Source organism: Phoenix dactylifera, chromosome 11 (genome assembly GCF_009389715.1).
Source record: "Phoenix dactylifera cultivar Barhee BC4 chromosome 11, palm_55x_up_171113_PBpolish2nd_filt_p, whole genome shotgun sequence".
In the NCBI taxonomy this organism is placed as follows: domain Eukaryota; kingdom Viridiplantae; phylum Streptophyta; class Magnoliopsida; order Arecales; family Arecaceae; genus Phoenix; species Phoenix dactylifera.
In genome coordinates this window covers 5,052,067-5,071,248 of record NC_052402.1, presented here as the reverse complement: position 1 = coordinate 5,071,248, position 19,182 = coordinate 5,052,067, and the positions used below count along the sequence as shown (strand labels likewise).

The 19,182-nt window shown below is 37.9% G+C and overlaps 2 protein-coding genes across 3 annotated transcripts; both read right to left on the bottom strand.

Annotated features, from left to right (window-relative positions):
- Positions 1 to 2,106: 2,106 nt before the first annotated feature.
- Positions 2,107 to 2,853, bottom strand: LOC103724115 (nuclear transcription factor Y subunit B-1-like). Its single transcript, XM_039131355.1, has one exon. The coding sequence runs from the start codon at positions 2,851 to 2,853 to the stop codon at positions 2,167 to 2,169; it is 687 nt and encodes a 228-aa protein (XP_038987283.1). The 3' UTR covers positions 2,107 to 2,166.
- Positions 2,854 to 6,286: 3,433 nt separating this feature from the next.
- LOC120112332 (25.3 kDa vesicle transport protein-like) lies at positions 6,287 to 19,031 on the bottom strand. Of its 2 annotated transcripts, none has more exons than XM_039131354.1 (6): positions 18,853 to 19,031; positions 13,647 to 13,879; positions 12,869 to 13,029; positions 12,624 to 12,770; positions 10,372 to 10,448; positions 6,287 to 6,939 (listed from the first exon to the last, which is right to left on the bottom strand). In XM_039131354.1, the coding sequence occupies exons 2-6, from the start codon at positions 13,832 to 13,834 to the stop codon at positions 6,937 to 6,939; spliced, it is 576 nt and encodes a 191-aa protein (XP_038987282.1). In that variant the 5' UTR covers positions 13,835 to 13,879; positions 18,853 to 19,031; the 3' UTR covers positions 6,287 to 6,936. The 2 variants fall into 2 exon arrangements, with proteins under 2 accessions (XP_038987282.1, XP_038987281.1); XM_039131353.1 differs by having other exon boundaries at positions 6,287 to 6,896.
- Between the last annotated feature and the right edge of the window lie 151 nt (positions 19,032 to 19,182).

The window sequence follows — 19,182 nt, the reverse complement described above, 5'->3', positions numbered from 1 at the left end:
TTTTGCATCATGAAAACCTCTATTTTTCTCCCACACATGCACACGCATGGACATGTGCCCGCATGCGTGACCACGTGTGCACACATTGGGTATAGACAAATATACTTTCCTAAGATTATGTGAAGCATTTTAATCAATACTTTTGGAGTAATCCTGAAGTCTTATTATCAGAAATTATCATATCATGTAAAATCTTTAGCTTCATACTGTATGAATGCCCTTCTAAGAATATCATGTAAAACTTATGATCATTATACATCTTGATTTGATGACATTTTCTAAGTTCTCTATTTATTGTCATAATAGCATGTATCAATAAATTCAATATATCAAAGATATTATCTCACTTTTTTCTCAAAAATGTATTATTGACTTTTTGCTGTCACTTTATATAATATTTAATAGCTATGTTGCATGTTTTCAAAAAAAATTGACAGGAATTTGTTTGAGATGGAGGAGGAAACTAAATTATTATCATCATATAATGGTAGCTAACAACTGTAAAAGATAATAGTTAATTACTTTTCCAAAATTACAAATTCTAGTTTGTCCATGTGGTGTGATAATATTATCAGTTGAGCAGGCTCCATAACAAGTACTAGATTGGAAATGCAGTGAAAAGAAATACGGCGACTTTGTAGCATGTTGCATAAGATTGTAAGTTTGATAGAGAGGTACCGTTAGATTTGTCTGAATTTGAAGTTAAGCAGTGCATTGAAATCTTTGTGCATAACCTTTATTGCATTCACAATGCATACTCTATCAACATTATTTTTGATTTCCATATTTGAGATTTGTTGCATGAGTTGTGGTGGCTTGCAGTGGTGCCACATGTATTTCCACTTCCGATTTCTCTTCCCCTAAAGTGTAAAAAGTTCTTTTCCTCTTATATGCTCTTATCATTTATAAATTTAATGTAAGAATGTATCCAAAGAAACTTGTAATTTCTCAAAAATGACTATGATTTAAATTAAACAAAACGAGAATAATAGCTAGAATCTTTACTAAATCTGTTTTAAATTCATCTCTCTGCCTGTTCTTGGTTTGCAACTCTACTTTCTCTCTCCCCTGATTACTTACTTTCTTCCCTTATTGTTGTTGTTGACCCATGTTCAGTTTTTTATGTTTCAATATAACAGAATCATGATCTTAATGAATTCCATAAGTTAAGATCTTTTGCATTTTCTGAAAAAAAACAGGAATGAGCAAAAGATCAGTCTCATCAAAAACAGCCATGTATAAGTTTAAAACTTATGCAAATAAATATTAATGTAATGGTGCATAGGCGACATAAATATATTAAGGCTGGCTGTGGATTATGATTTTGCTTGTTGGTTGATTTTCCAGCACACTCAGATACCATCTGCCTGATAGCCAGTGAGAAAATTCAGTGTTAGATTTTTTTTTTTGTTAAAGAAATAGGTCTGTCCGCATTCAATTATCACACTTGTGCTTAGATGCTGTTTGCGAGAAAGGCAATTAGTTGGAATATCAAGTGTGATAAGGCGACAATGCGTGATAAGTTGAGAAAGACAGTCAATTGAAAATAAAATAAAAGTAAGAGAAGCATGGTGTGTCTGTAAGTAAGACTAGGAAACGCAGGCGTCTCCCTTAACTCAATATTTCTCCATCGACTTACTGAACTTTTCTTAGAAAAAAAAAACAAACAAAAAAAAAAAAAAAGAGATTGGGGGATCATAGCCATTCTCTACAATGCAAAACACGTATCAAGTTTTTTATATTTGCAGAGCACAATAAGCCAAAAAGAAAAAGCCACTTTCGCTTAAGTGACCAGAACAGATAACCGATTAAGAAGAGATCAGACAAAGGACTCGCAAGCACACATGCCATCTTTGTTCCTCGCAACAACTTATGCTGCAAGTACTTCGAGATGCTGGTTTATTACCGAAGTCGAAACTTAACATTCTCCACTCATAACCCTTGATAAAAGAACAATGCCACACTCCCTACTAATTACTAGCCTCCCTATCCCTTCACAACCAAACGCCAAGAACCACGTACACCTTTCTCCACTCCAAGTACATCATCAAATCCGAGCTCATCCAACCTTCTCTTTTCTGGGACCAAGACCAATTCATCCCTCCCTCCGCTTAGATGCCTCCTACATGCTACCGTTACATTCCGGGACGTATATACTAGCTAGTTTTACTGCTTGTAGGGAGCATAGGAATGGTTGAAGCCAGGCATCGGTGGATCCTGCTGGGATGTGCTTGCCCCTGACCCATCTCCGCCACCATACATCCCATAGTAATAGCCGCCTGCACCGTCACCATAGAGATGGTTGAGGTGAGGGGGGCCAGAAGGTGGTGGGACAACAAAGCTCGGAGGTGGCGGCGGCGGCGGCGGCGCAAAGAGTGGCGGGGCCCCGACGACATCGGCGGATGGGTTGGGGCTGCGATGTTTGATGATAGGCAAGGGCTCCCCACGGATGGAGCCGCGGTGGTCGCCTTCGAGCTCACGGTAGCGCTGGAGGTAGAGGCTGAGAGGCTCGATGTAGTCGTCGAAGCCGAGCTTGCTCATGGCCCAGAGGACATCCTCCGCGGTGATGGTCTTGCGCTGCTCCCGCTGGCACCGCTCGTTGGCCTCGCTGGTGATGAAGCTGATGTACTCCGACACGCATTCCTGGATCGTCTCCTTGGCATCATCAGAGATCTTGGCATGGGTTGGCAGCACCTTCCGCATGATACGGATCACGTTGGCAATTGGCATGAACCTGTCCTGCTCCCGTACTGCACACTGGCCTGCGGCCGCCGCCGCCGCCGCCGCCGCCGGGTTCCCATCAGTTGAGCCACCATAATTTGCGTGGTCTCCGCCAGTACCCGAGCCAGCCATTCTAGTTTAATTATCACTGGTAGTGAGTGCACGTTATAGAACTAACTAACAAGAGATCGTATTGGGAACATACACAGAAACTGAAGTTTGAGAGGAGAGACCATGAGAGGGAGGACAAGGGATCCGTTTCTCATTGAAATATATAATAATATCGTGGACCTTCCATGAAAATATGTACCAAATGACCGGCAATTTGAACTATTTCCGGCGAACGACGTGTATGCCGAGACTGGTTCGAACTCGAGCAAGAATTTAGGGCATGACAAGCCCTCTTAAAGTGAGATGTTGCATATAATTTTTTTTTCCTTCTACATTAAGTCTGAGCTAATCCCCACAATCGCCGTGCCTGGGCTAGTTCAAAGTTCGGAAGTTATCGATATATTACATATAACCCGCAGCAGTGGATACATATCAAATATACTTAAGTTTGGACTGGTCACAACGTTTCAATTGCCGGGAATAGTTCAAACTTAGAACAGAACTATATTGCAAATAAACTCCATATATACATGGCTCGCATTTTACTTTCTGATGGAAACAAAAAAACGGAAGAAAAAAAAATCCCTCCTTTTGTGCGTGAAGGGAACAAAATTTAACCCTTTCGGATTTAGAGTCATTAAGCAAACTACTTCCATGGAGCAAACCACACCATTAGCCATTCTTTAATGTAACTAGTGGTGGAAATGGTAGAGAAAGAAAAGAAGAGATCCTTGATGAGAAGGAGAGGGGGAAGAAGATGAGGAGGGCAGTGGTGGGGATGGTTGGGTGACGACGGCCATTGTAGGGAGGGAAGGGGGGAGACATAGAGAGAGATAGAGATAGAGAGAGAGAGAGAGAGAGAGAGAGGAGGTGGTGGCGTCCGGCCATACCTCGCCGGAGTCGGTGGCTTAGCGATGGCAACGACGGGGCAGGAGGTGAGACGCGTGCCCTAGCAGCCTTGAAAAGCTAGTGTGAGACGAGAGGTGGAAGCCCGAACTATAAAGCCTAGCAGACAACGACAAAAAAAAACACACCTCGTCTTCTCTTTTTTTTCGTACATAAAAACACACCTCGTTACCATAAGAAGTCCTCGAGAACAGACAATCTTTAAACACTTGGACGATTTCAACGACTCTGATCTCGTGATACTGGCGAAGACCGCGCATCAATAGACGTGCCAGAATGAAACAAGTCATGCAGAGAGTTTGGTATTCTGGCGCTGGACTAAAGTGGTGATATGCAGCATCAGCATACACGAGAAGTTATCGTGTAGTAGACTAACATGCATGACGAAGCTGGCGCGAATGGTTCAATGTGCTTCGACCACATGGAGGAGTCATGTGGCATATTATCCAGGAGAAAGCATGGGCATCAATATTCACACACGATGCTACTGTGTGGTAGACTGGTATGCATGGTATGGGAAACCTCCCTCGTTACCATAAGCCCTCGAAAAGAACGATTTATAAACACTTGGAAAGGTACGGGTTCGCCGGACTAAGCGGCATGCAGTCGACCGAGTCCGCCTAATAAGAGATTGCCATGTAAGTCAACCACGGGCATCAAAATTCAAAACGTGAAGACATACCAAACTGTTCCTTCTATTTCCTAAGAAAAATAACCATTAAAAAAAGACAGAGGGCAAGTTGCAGAAAATTGAATTCAACTTGTTGGAACGGAGATGGCACATTTTCGCTAAATTCATGCTATATCTCTAATGTTACGGCACAAATTTGACAACGCCAACACCTTTGGGGCTTGTTTGATCCAGAAATACTTTTGACCCGGGGAAGTTTCGGTTGATTAGGATCATCCCAAATCCAAGACATGAGAAAATTTATAGGTCAGATCAACTGAAACTTTGTTATCCCCCTTGATCTCTTTCTCTTTCTTCTCTTCCACTTGCTCGCCAGCTAGATTCGCTCCTTTTGGCTCTTCTCCAGCCAAATGTGCAGCCCATCGGTCTAGATCTCTCCATTTTTTGTAAAATGGTTGAGGATATTCCATTAATAATGCCAAAAGGGGTGAAGGGGATAGGTATTTGTTGTTCAAGTTGATTAGGAGATGCGGAAATAGCTAGAACTGAATTCAGATTTTGACTATGATTAGGCCCTGCAGTGGTAGACCTGATGAACTGAGCCTACTACAGAACATTGATTCTCTCTCCTAACCACTCTATTCTATCTATATTATTAGAACACCAATCCAATAAAGAACAGTCTAAACTATCAGAATCGTCGGTTCCCCATGAACTCTCCCTTGCTCCCCTTCACTCTGCCTCGCTCTCTAATTCCATCACAGGCTCTCGATTTACACCCAGGCCTCCTAGTGTCCTGAACTCACAACTCAAAAGCTTAAACTGTTAAAAAAATGCTGATAAATACTGATTCAGGCTAATAAACCCATATCGTATCTTTGTTTATTAGTCGACATGGGACTCCGACAATCTTTACCATCCAATCTCACGGCCTGTTGGCTCCTCCTCAAGAAAGAAGGATCCACCCACCCAAGTCTTACTCAATCAAAGGATCGCTCAATCAGGAACCTTTATAAAGTGATAATGCACAATAAACCTGACTCTAATATTACTTGTCATGAACTCACAATTTAAAAACTTAAAAGTTGTTGAAAAAAGAACAGGCTTAGACTAGTAAACCTCTGAAATACCTCTTTTATTAGCCAATATAGAACTGACACTAAGCTGCCGTCGACTAGATTCGATACATACTAGACCACTGAGCACTCCTGGAGCCTCATTCTGTAGATCATGCAAATTGTGAAAGAGGGGGTGAAAAAGACTGAGGAGACTGCACCATTAGAAGCGGGATATTGGTTGGTACCCACCAAGGCAACGTGGCTGCCCGAGCACCCAACTAGTGCCTAGGGAGATACATAGGGGCTGCTGTGTCTCCCTCTCTCTCTCTTGCCTTGTTCATTGATTTATTGAACATTAACCAATTTTTTTCTTTAAGGCATATATTCCCCAAGAGAAAGAAGCTGAGTCTATTTATAATATGTTCTAGTAGATAATAACCGATGCTTTGACCTGTTCTTTCTTAAGAAACTTTAAATACTTTAAATCACTTGATAGAAAATTACCAAGTAAAACTAAAGCAATAAGATGAAAGATTTCATCATTGTATAACTGACTACAACAGGAAAGACTATGCACCATGATAAAAATAGTTACAAACAAATAATTTAATCATCAGAAATCTTTAGTGACAAAAGAAATCATCAGAACATTCATCATGGAAAGTACATCGCTAAATGTATATGCTGATGAAACATGTCTTATCACTGAATATATACTTCTGGTAATAAAAATATATTGATCACCAAAAGCAAAACATTTAGCATCAATAGTTTGTCACAAGAAATTGAAAATTTCAGTTACAATATAACATTTTTCATCATCAAAGATTAATATTTGATGACATAGACGAACTCATCATTAAAACTGATAATCATTGATAAATATTCTAAACATAAGCAGATTCGAGCAATGAACAGACAGCCAACTAACAAAAATTTGACAATTACATGAGCTTAGAGTTCATACAGACCCTCTTGTGGCCCATGCTTCATGATAGCTTTACGTTCATCAAGGTTCTTCAATCATATAACCAGGACAATTAAATCCTGGTGCTATTCATAAGGTTAAGCCTTTCCTCATCAGTTTATATGGAGGAGGCTGCCTTCATAAAGGAAGACCACAAGCAATTATCTTTAATTTTTCTGGAAAAACATGTCATTTGAATAACTAGTACTCTCTCTACTAATATATGCAGCGCTTAATCACATCATCCGATTTGTTTCCTTTCTACTCTAATGGCAGGTGAAAAGAATAGCACCCAGGTGTGTTTCTTGTCTAGCGGTTCTTGCAAAATAACATCTAAACATTGGTATAATCAAGCTGGCAATGTATACATTTGTATATGATGAACAAAAATCACAATTGACTCTTTCAATACATGGAATCACCATATCTTCTTTCTGACCCAAAAAAGAAGCATGACAACTCCAAGCACAACAGCAACTGGAGCCCACTTCCGAATCAAAGCCTGGTGCATGAATCACGATCCCAGATCAGCTATAGATTTATCACTAGTGAGAGAAAAAACAGAGAAAAAAAGGAGAAGATATAAGCACATAGCATGCTTATGCCTATCTGGTCCCTTGCTACCAACCCATGCGTCACTGCTATTCTACATAATGCATGTTAAATAGATGATAATATTGATAATAAAATAACTATAAATACTTCGTTTAGAAGAATACTTACAAATTATTATCTTCAAAAATGAAGACATGATGCCTATTGGGGAAAAGAAACAAATTGGAGAAGTGTATGCATAGCAATCAATGGACGTGCCAACAACCCATTATGTATTGAAGCAATGCGATTCTATCACTACCGAAAATGATAACAATACTCAATGGCCAACAATGTTCTGCGTGTGCATGAGGAGAATCAAGTTTCCATCCAAAACTTATCGAAAAAATAAAAGAAAAGAAAAAAGAGAATCCTATCACCTACACTGGCATGCATACAACTAGGTAAATACCGGGGTTGCCGCATAAGAAGCAACAGGGTTCCAATGAGTACCATAAGTACGAAGCACTTTAGAATTAAATCAAGGAACGGATGCTAGAAGGTTGCATGCATAAGGTTTCTCCTGAGAACTCCTTAGACCCTCTCCTAGGAGAGTCTTCTAATACACTAGTAGGCTTGTGGGCAATATTCAGGTAATTCTGAATTAATTTGCTTAAGACAGATGGAGCAGAAAAATATTGATTATAACAACACTATTTGTTGATACCCGATTGCAGTGTCTAACATTTTTACTAATAATCTGTTACTCTACATCTGACTTTGACTTGGAAGCTTTTTGTGTCATCCGAATATTTGCACAATACATAGCAGCAAACTTATAGTAACATCAATTTGCAATCTCGTCTCAGTTCTAGGTCACCCATTGGTCCATTGCTGTCTGATTGAACTTGTAACTCGACAAATTTTTCACTTCCGTTCTTTCAATTAAAAGCTAACAGATACTAGAGGCAAAATCACTATGAACTTGGCATCAAAAGCTGAACCACAGTAATTATATCTTAGTTCCATTTGTATAATATGGTGAACTCTCTATTAGCTGTCTTATGTTTACTGTGACATAAAGCTATAGTCTCTCAGAGTCCACTTAGGAAAAAGATCTTTCTATGCATAGAATCCTTAGGATCACAACATATAAGCTACTCAAGTTTTTGAAGACCAACCAAACATCCTTCAGCCTCAGATGTACTACATTCAACCTGATTTCTCGCAGCACAAAGTAATGTCCAGCATACTTTTGAACAGGCCAAAAAAGAGACTGCAGATATAGTGGAATATGTAACTTCTAACACTTCAAATCCTGATTCCTGACATCATAGGAACTTTTAACACTAAAAGGCATTGATAAGATGAACAAGCAAAGAAAAATTGGAAAACTTCATTAAATGAATTGCCCCAGGATCATGCCACAGTTTGGTCAATCAAAGCCACTGATAAGTGGAAATCACATAAGCCTGCTGCATCTTTGAATCACAAATCACTAAATTAAGATAACAAATATTTTTCCAGATAATACTCCAACTCCCTTGCAGGTTCTCATTCTCCATGTACTTTGGATAGAGAAAAGAGAAGTATGCAATCAAACACCGATATATATTACATCTTGTTCTCACTCTCATTCTTTCCTAGACTTCTGTTTGTCCCTGACACACGGAATGATTGATTAGATATAAGATGTTTTGCATCCCTAAACTTCATCTGTCCACATCCATCCTAAAACCTAACCCCATATTGGTAGGACAAGACTTGTTGGTTGGCAAGGATAATCTTGTAGATCAGCATCAAAATGTCCACCTCTCTATCTTAAGAGTGAAATGGTTTCTTCTGGAAATTTCCCATATACTCAATTTTGAACATCTTAATTAGGGCACAGAGGACCTCATCATGTAGGCGGTCAAGCCTTGTATGCACAGCATATTAGTACCTCATCATGTAGGCAGTCAAGCCTTGTATGCACAGCATAAACTATGTAAATCATATTTTATTTGGGGGTCCTTGGGCTATGTTACAGACTTTATTTGAACTGAAGGAGCTCTACATAAATAAGAACTTTAGGATGCCTAAGTGACTAAATAGCAAACTCAATCATAAACTAATGACATGGGACAGCAATATAAATCATAAAGTAATTAAAGGCAAACTGTTAACATGATATTTAGTTCAATCCACAAATTCTAAGAGTATATTCAAACATCCAAAAATAACATGCAATAATTCTTAGATTGTTTTCTTCTAGAAATTCTCAAAAGTTAAACATATTCTAGAACTACTGAAAAGGAGGTATAATTCGCTCTCAGAACTGAGATGCAGTTCCAAATAGACAAATTTGATCTGAATTCAAAAATATTATCATATTGCAATTTAATCTCTCCCCTTGATCAGACTGCATATTACAGAAAACAGTGTTCTAGGATTCCAGCTCAGATTAGAGTCTTTTCTTTTTCAGTGATATAGTCCAAAGTCTCAAAGGAAGAAATTTTTCCTGTGTTCATCAAAACTTTTGATTTAAAAACATAAGGGCACATATATTTGCTTCAAGACTCGATGGAAGAATTTTGTAAAATTACAATAAGCCCCTTTTGTGGTTCTTCAGAGCATCCATCAATCATTTCGGCATAGAGTTATTTGGGAGAATCAAAGTTCGTGTATCTAAAGGCCAATGTGATCACCAATAATTCTACATATTCTTTTGAATTATTGGAGCGTAGGATTCCAGACCCTAATAGTCCACACTCCAAGCATAAAGATTTCACAATGAACACAAAATTTATCGCTTAGAGAATTTTCTATCTCCAGTCTTGACTTCCAGAAATAGACTTTTAATTCATGTAACATTTATTTAATACTTCTTTGCTCAAGAATGTATGAAGAAACTTCATGCTTATTAATATTAAATATGTTTATGTAAATATGTAATTTTCCCCAAGATGTCCTTTCAAATTAACCAATTATTACTTCTCACTCGTTGTTGTTAAAATAAGTTGTGTTTGTTTAACAGAGAGAATCAATTAGCTAGTGGTGAAGACTTCTCAAATTCTAGCTTTTCCAATAGTGGTGGCATGCTTTGGTGGATTGGAAAACTGAAAATCAATCATGTCAGTGACAGGTTGGTAATGGTTTATGGTGAATCTTGGCTCTCTTTTGGAGTGGAATGCTATCTGAGTTTAATGAGATATATGAGAAGTGTCATCATTTGGTTGAGGGAGCACCCTTTTTTTCAATTTTCGGGTGGATCGGGGAAGGGGAGAATGGTTGTTGTTGGTGTGAATATTTGAAAGTTGTTCTACCATCACGGTATTTTGAACTAATTTAGTTTGATAAACCTTAAACACAATGATATAGCCCAAGTACTTCGCACAAAATACTAGAATATATATAAATTCACGGTAGATAGAGATGTAGATGTATAATCATGTTAATTTTACCTGCCGATTTAGATCTCTTGCCTTGTCTGCATAGATGCGAGATTCAGATGTCAGCCGGGTTGACAGTTCACTGACCTCTGCATGGACAAATCGTTAATAGATATTAACAAAAAATGCTTAATGTTTACTATATATTAAGTCAACCCTCTCTGAAACTTAAGAAATAAAGAGTTTCTGCTTTCTGAAAAAATAACAATAATATGCTAAGGGTATTCTAAAATGGAAAATGCATGGCTAAATTTCCTTAACCCCCTAAAGGTAATTCAATATTATCTTATATTATTTCTATTTTAATGACTTGAATAAATAATGTAATTAAGTGAATCATGTTTTTGAAATAGAAAACTATTATCCTGATTTCAGGGTACACTAACATGTGAGATTTCCTCACCATATCACGGAGAGAAGTATCATCTAAGATACTATCATACTATAGGAGGCCATCACAGAATCCTACTAAAAGGGAGGAGCTGTTTAACTACAGCTCATATTTGCACAATGTTATCAAGCGCTGTTTTGGAGTACTAAAAGCTCAAGTTCGAGTTTGGTGTCATGACAAAGTAGACCTTGTTCACGTTTACTTTAGAATCCAAAGTAAAGGTGTACACATATATGTCAGGTGCGTATGGCATAATTAGAACTATTGATTTTTTATGAATTTCAAAGCAAAAGGCAAGTTTACATAAGAAATTATGCAATTAATTAATGGCTTTGGGAGAAGCTACAAAAACTGTTTCATTTTTATTGTTAATAAGATGAGGCGCAAGGGTGCAGGAGGCCCTGATTGACTCAGATTCAACTCAAAAACAACAGGAACTACATTTAGGTTTATCAAAATATGAATCAGAGCTATCAAAAACCAACTATAACTAATCAAAATTGCTCCAAAGTCTAAGCTAGATACACAAAATACCAACTCAACCAACACCAAGTCCAGTTGAACCAGCCAAATCATGATCATGTGCATAGATTGAGTTCTGATTCAAGTTTGAACCCCATAAATATCATCTAAAGCAGGTCTAGAGTAACCTTAAACCCTCCCGCTAACTCATTTTGCAAAAAAAAAAAAAAAAAAAAATCCAATAAACATGACCCAGAGAAAAAAATGTTACTAAAACATGTATATTTCTAAGAGGTGGTCTCTTAAATAATTCCATGAATCAGAGGAACTACATTTAGGTTTATCAAAATATGAATCAGAGCTCTCAAAAACCAACTATAACTAATCAAAATTGCTCCAAAGTCTAAGCTAGATACGCAAAATACCAACTCAACCAACACCAAGTCCAGTTGAACCAGCCAAATCATGATCATGTGCCTAGATTGAGTTCTGATTCAAGTTTGAACCCCATAAATATCATCTAAAGCAGGTCTAGAGTAACCTTAAACCCTCCCGCTAACTCATTTTGCAAAAAAAAAAAAAAAAAAAAAAATCCAATAAACATGACCCAGAGAAAAAAGTGTTACTAAAACATGTATATTTCTAAGAGGTGGTCTCTTAAATAATTCCATGGATGTGTACGTAGAATTAGTTTGTTACATGAACAAAGTAACACCAAATACACCCCTAAAAAGTATTTCTGTAAGGTCTACAAAAAACTATTTCAATTTATGTAAAGCAAGTTGTTAGGATATCTTACATAAATAGCTGACAAATCTTACAGTGTCAAAAGTGGTAAGGGAAAAAAAAGTAATTTATTTTCATAAGAACCAAATCGAGTTATCAGGATATCCCGTATAAGGAGTTGAGAAATCTTACAATGTCAAAAGTGATAAGAAATACAAGAATTATGGAACTTGCTGGCTGTAATGTTTTGATTTTCTTTGAAAGATTAATATATGAGGTTTTTCTTGTGATCAAGCAACCAAAGAAGTATACTCAGATCTAGAATGCAAGTTAAAACTTTGATCTTCTCTTGAAAAACAATATAGTAAATAGCTTACATAAATTGCTTAGCTTAAATAAATTGCCTTACTGTGAGATTGCCGATAGATATACTGTATAGAAGCAGAAAGTGTCAAGAAATGAATCAGTTTAAAAAGAAAAAATGTATAGTATGTTATGAATGCAATGCCACATCCGTCAATGGATAATATACATGCATGGTATGTTACGAATGCAATGCCACATCCGCCCATGGATAATATGTTTAAATCCTATTGCACATTTACTTATGACCAACTAAAACTCACTAATTTAACAAAATGACTATATGTAGAGCAATAAAGAAACAAAAGGATTTCAAACTCACGATCAAGTTTTTCACCAACACCAAGTACTTCTTGAACATTGCGAGTCATTATTTGGTGGACCTCATAAAGTTCATCATTCAGCTTTGCAAGGTTACGCTGGGTACGAGTATCCAAGTACAATTTCTTGGTCTTCTGTATGAATGTATCTTCATAGAAAAATATAAAGAAACAATAAAGCAGCTGAAATAATGAAAAATTAAACATGCGAACGAACAACGGGTGAGTGCAAATGAACAGAACATACCAAACTTGATAAAAGCATACGGCCTTGCTGCTGTTTCAATTTGATTCCCATTGACTCTCTCAAACTCGTTTTTGAGGTCTTCTAGGTATTGAAAAGCAAGTTTTTTGGGGTAAGAACGATCGCACATTGTCAAATAACAAACACGACCTTCAATGATATAGCTGTGCAGGTAGTCAAGGTAACAGTGAAACATGACATAACATTATGTGGCAAAAACAAGTGATATATAACCATCATATTGAGTATAAATCAATCAGGCTGCTCAGCAGTTCGAATAGAAAACTGAAGTTAGCAGTACCATTCATGAGGAATATACTAAAGGTCCAGCACTTCTTACGGCAAAGCTTTTTCGATGTGCCATAGAACTTCTACAGGCATGAAGATATTGAAAAGGATCAAAGGTTCTCATAATGCTATCTTTCCATCTCAAGTAATATACTCATTCAAAAAGAAAAAAATACATGAAGAGTGTCTGATTCCCAACTCACGTAAGTCTTTGGGGTAGAAAATTTAGCAATCAGAAAGAACTTATCTTTTCGCTAAAAAATTTAGAAATTTGAAAGAAGCTAAAATTACAATGGAAACATGTTTCTTAGGATAACAGAAAACATAATTCAACCAATAACAACACTCCAAAAGGAAATGACTTCAATTTTAAACAAGTTGCAAATCAACAGGATCCAATCACACAAACAGAAAATTTAGTACTATCATCCATAAATAGTGTACATATCCATTAGATGGTGTAAAACAATGAAATGCACACATCAGAGGATACTGAAAAAAGTAAGGACCAGTCTCAATTGACATTCTTGAAGCCTCATGCTGTCCTTTAGACAGGTTCTTAAACAAAAGCTTTGCTTGCTGTTTGTAGAATTCAACATCTTTCTGATCACGGCCATCATCCAACCCTTCTGCTAATGGAAGCCCATCAGTAACGCGTGCTATCATTGTCAGCTTCACCATCTTATCTTAAACTAAGAACTGAAGCAACTGTTCTTTCAAAACCACCTGGATAAATAGGAGCAGACATTGACAAGTTTAGAATCTGGATGTAACAGTTGATTAATATTGCCGCTCTGAAACTGATACAAGTGTCAAAACAAGAGATTCTTACTTCATAGCACAAATCTAGGCAAAATTGAGCAAATAAGACATGTTAATTTGATAGCACCAACTCATTTACTTGTTGCAGGGATGGTAATCTAAGATAGCATCATGAGTTCTCAGGGGCTAGAAACTCTGATTTGCATGACTGTGCATTAGTGTCCCAGGACCTAAAAAACAAGACGGTGATTGCCATGCATGAATTGCAAAATTCAGAAGCAGTCTAAGCTTGCCATTGAGGGGATGGGCCTGCCATTGAGAAATGACAAAATTATTGAAATAAAGTAATCAAAAATGTGTGTATAGCTCATCCCGTCAAATTTCATGTGCTTGGGTTAATAATGACAGGTTTATGACAGTCGTTGTGATCATATTATGACAGTCTTGGGAATATACTTGAACATGCTGATTTGTTACATTATACCAATAATGAAGGTTTAGTATACCTCGTTGTCTAACACAATAAGAAGTAAGTCAGCCCTATTCCATCCAAACGGCCTTTTTTGGGGGGAGAGAGGGGGGGAGCAATTGCTTATCCTCTGACAAGAAATAAACACTTTGTCAGATAGCAAAGATTGCCGAAACGGGTGGTTCAACCTGTACCGAACCGAACCGATGCTAAGTTGGAATATTCAAAAAGTGTTTTCAATTTGGTTATAATAATCCTCCCCTCTGCGTGATTTAACGATTCAAGAGCCTTTGAGGCTCTCTCTCTTCCCTCACTCAAGGTCCACAGTCGGCCAGCATTGATGATGGCCTTCCTCTTCCGCATTGACGTCTCCTCTTGCTCGATCAACGTGCCATAGAACATATGGTCCTCATCCTCGTTTATCTCCGCCCCTTCAAGAACCCTAGCCTCAGATGGAAACCCTAATCCTCTTCATCTTCCACATTGACACCTGCACCAGCCCCACTGCCAAGCTCCCCATAGTCAGATCCCTCGTCTGCTACTTCCGCCAAGGCCACACCAAGCAGGCCTCCTCCTTACCTGATCCCACCCCCCTCCCTCCATCTCCACCTCTAGGAGCTGGCGCCCCCACTTCTTCCTTTGCTGCTTCGACGTTGTGAAGTCCACGCCGATAAGATTCCCCCACCCCCTCTCTACCCCCCCTCTCCTTCCTCCCTCCCTCTCCCTCTCCCCTTCTTCCTCTCCACCTCCCTCCTTGTTTTGATACGCCCCAGAACAGCATGATATGAACCCATACCATACCAAATCGGTCACCAACCGGTACGAGCCTAGTACCGGTTCAGCAAATGTTAGTTAGACAATATAGAAAATTACATGTGGAGGGGAAGTTGTTTGTCCACCTAAATAGGAGAATCTTATTCTCCCTAATTGCCATTTTGCCCTTATTCGCTCTTGTGTTTGTAATAAAATCCAAATCTTTCATGAAATTTAATGCATTTTGTTCTCTCTCAACTTATGCTTTCAACCAAACACCAAAATCCCCTATTTGGTGGAATATGCCTTATCCCTCTACAATCTATGGTAAAACGGTATAACTTGTCCTTATCCGTCCAAATTTTATTCTGCATCTAAACACAACCTAATATATTCCAAGGTTGTCAAATCAGTTAGGCAGTCCTAGGCATTGACCCCTTCAAAGGCGTAAGAAGGAAATTAGATGGTTAGATGAGTGCTTGAGTAAAAAAATCTTAAAAATTAATAAAAGTCATGTTTTCGTATATAGTCATATATAGTTCATAAAATGCACATCAAAGAACAACATATTGATTAATGTGAGGTTGCCCTTTTCTTTTCTAAAGAAGAAAGGAGGGAGACTCATTTGCACTATAATTACCTAGGTCCACATGCTTAGGGACGCACAACCCAAGACTTCAACCTAGAACCTATGATTGCTAAGCAGAAGGGTCTGACCTCTAGGGCAAGCCCCAATTCACAAGATTGTCAACTACCTAAGTTATGAAATAATAAAATCTTTATTTAAGTACTTATGCTTTACTTAATGATTTTCCTGTTAAGTAATTTAAAGAATTTGAAGCTTCTTAAAACATAACAGGTTAAAGCATTAATTAGTATCTATGAGCACATCTTATAAATGGACTCAACTTCTTTCTCTATTGGAATAAATTCTTTTGACTTGAAAAATTATCAAAAAATTAATGCATCCAATAAACCAATTAACGTGGCATTATATATCCCTGCCCAAAAGGGAAGGGGTTGATAATAGTGAATGAGGAGCCCAGCTAAGACAAAGGTAGCCCTTAGGCACCCGCATAGGCAATCCAATGTAGGCACCTTGGTTGCGGCTTGTACTGGCCTTTCTATATTCCCACCTATTGTTGTGCTTAAATATTTGCTGCAATATTTCAAGCACCCATATCCACACAATGTGGTTTTAGCGAACCATATCACATCCCAAAAACAAGTTATCAAATCCAATGTCCATAGATATTGCAGGTTTTAGTCAACCATTTCATATCCCAAAAACAAGTTGTTGAATCCAACTTTGAGAGATATTGCAGTACAATCTATACTAATAAAAGACAAAAGTTAACCATAATGTCTCTCAATGATGAAGGATTTGTTTTACTATTTACTGAAAAGAAGTTGATTTACAAACTACAAGTTTTTGGGCCCTAAAATTATTCAACTTGAGGCTCCATCATCAGTAAACAATAGTACCAGCAATTAATTTGATGTCCTGTCTCAGATTCACAAGGTTCACTCCCTAGGAGCAGCATTCTTTGATCAGGATTGCCAAATGGTTTCAGCCACACAACTCTCACTACGCATAGTTAGAAGAAAAATGAAGCATAGAAGGTAAGGCAGGATAGTTGAATGAGGAGCCGAAGAAAGGATGTAAAAACCTAGGATTATGCTCAGATCATAGACCAATCTTCAAATAGGTGGGCTGAACTTTAGTGAAAGGAGCTTTAGCATAAAGCCCCAAGAATTCTGATCTGCTATATTGTTGATGATTAGGCTTACTAGATTAGATCCTCGCACAAAGAACAGGCAAGTTCAACTAGAATATCTTCTCCCATAATGTGAGCGGATTAAAATACTTGTACCAGGTTGATTAAAATTTCTTTTACCAGGTTGATTAAAATTTCTTTGATGATGAAGAAAAAGATGTCACCTAGATGATGCTTGCAAAGTTTGATTTCTGACCAAGTTTCGATACTAGATTTTAGGTTATGATATCATGAATGTCTATAAAAAAGATGGTTTTCAGTACCGCAATGTGTCGGTCTGCATCGTGCATACCAAGCCATACTAATGGGAAACTGATACTCAATATGACCCCGTATAGAGTGTCAGTACCCATAATAAGACCATACCAATACTGTGCCAGTTAGGTACCAATAAAGGTATCATTACCAATAAAACTTGATTTAATAAACTTCCAAGACTTAATTCTTAATTTTTTTATTTTGTAGCCTAGCCTTAGATCTTTTAAGCATAAGTACTGTTAGAGCAAAGGTAGACAACTGCTTGTTGATGTGCATGTTATCTACCATCTTGATGCTGATCAAATTTATCTTATTAGCAAACATTCTAGTTAGTTACCTGGCCTAGTGGACAGAATTTTAAAGAAATAACTTTTTCAAAGGTAACCATATGTTATCCTCGATGCCTCAACAAAGAAAAAAAATCTAAGGTTCCTAACTTTCCAAATTTATTGCCACATTGCATGTCGAATAACACTCATGTTTATTCCTTTCCTCCTAATAAAGGTTTTCAGAATCAAATCATCTTAACACTTGCTCTAAAAATTATCTTATGAAAGGCATCAATCCACAATTTAATGGTTATAAGGGGAATTTAACATAACTTGTTGATATGGATAGGAAACTAATAAAAGCTAAATGAACTTCCATTTCTTTTCTTGGGGAAATTTTGTACATTACCTTCTATTTTTACATATTATGTTTTCATTGCTTTCTTTGCATCTTCTATTTTCGATTAGCTTCAAAAGTACAAATGGGTATAGAGATGACAGCAAAGGTACTCTTCCATTTACTAGAACAACGTGAGAGAAGATGAGAAAAAATAATGAGCTACAATAAAAATTACAAGATAAATTATGCAATTAGAGTTGCAAGGTTTCCGGTCAACAAAAATCTATGCCGCCATCACTTTCCATCATATATCATTTCAAAAGCATCAGGAAATACTCCTTAGGCTAGCGAGGCTAGACCTTACCTTCACAAATCAGTAGGGTAATATATGTAAGTCATTACTACAGTTTTTGTAATCATAATTACGATCATCTGCCACTCTTGGAAAAGACGATCGCACAAGGAGGGGAAGAAAAGAAAGAGAAAATCTATCGCACTCTGTTGAAGTTACAGATGTGAATTTCTAAATCTTCGTTTCTAGATTACAGTCCAGAAAATTGAAAGCCCTATGAACCCATCATCCTCATTCATAAACAAATGACGTCTAGATCATTTGGTTTTCCCATTCATCCATATATCTTAGATAGCAGCTATAGGAAAAGAAAACAAGCAAAGAAAAGAAATTTGCGTCAAGAAGCCATGTCGAAGCAAGCCAATACCAAACTTCTAAGAATAATCATAAGTCGAACTGCCAACGAATTACCATCAGCTGTCCAAATTCGAATCCTATCACGCTTCTTTTTTTGATAAATAACGCCAAGAAACATAAGGAAACGAAATCGCCAAACCCTAGATCTATTACCCTCACCCAGATGAAAAATGAATCCATAAAGAAACATAAGACGGCCCCAGACCAATACATCAATCGATCAACAGAAGCAGAACTGTCGGAATCGAGAGATCTCGGGAAATCCAAAGCCGATGGTGAATCACATGAACATCAGCCCGTGCTTGAAAAACGCATGGAAAAAGATGAGGATTGGGAGGCGATCGCGGGAATCAATCGTTACCTGCGATCTCGGCGTGCAACGAAGGTCGACTGGGCGTATGAGTTTCGTTGAGATCGGGAAATGGCGGGCCTCGAACTCTCCTCGACGAAGTTATCGGCCAGGGAGTAGGAGAGGGAGGGAGAGGGAGAGGAGAAGCAGCGGCTGGAGAAAATAAATGGGAGCGGCGTTTGGGGGCTGAAATAAGTTGTGCCGGGTTAAATTAGTTGGGATATGGTATACAGTGGTGCTAAAATTCCTGCAATAATTACTCACCATGAGAAGGTAAAAATCCTTAAATAAATCGCACCGGTATACCATATTCCGGACAACCGCCCGCCCCGGCAGAGGTAC

Excerpts from the sequence above, each read along its gene's own strand:
- LOC103724115 (XM_039131355.1), bottom strand. The coding sequence starts at position 2,853 with ATGGCTGGCTCGGGTACTGGCGGAGACCACGCAAATTATGGTGGCTCA.
- LOC120112332 (XM_039131353.1), bottom strand. The coding sequence starts at position 13,834 with ATGGTGAAGCTGACAATGATAGCACGCGTTACTGATGGGCTTCCATTA. Across the intron at positions 12,771-12,868 it reads GTATGCTTTTATCAAGTTTG|ATACATTCATACAGAAGACC; the intron begins GTATGTTCTGTT and ends TTTTCTATGAAG. Across the intron at positions 6,897-10,371 it reads CAAGAGATCTAAATCGGCAG|GCTTTGATTCGGAAGTGGGC; the intron begins GTAAAATTAACA and ends TTCATGCACCAG.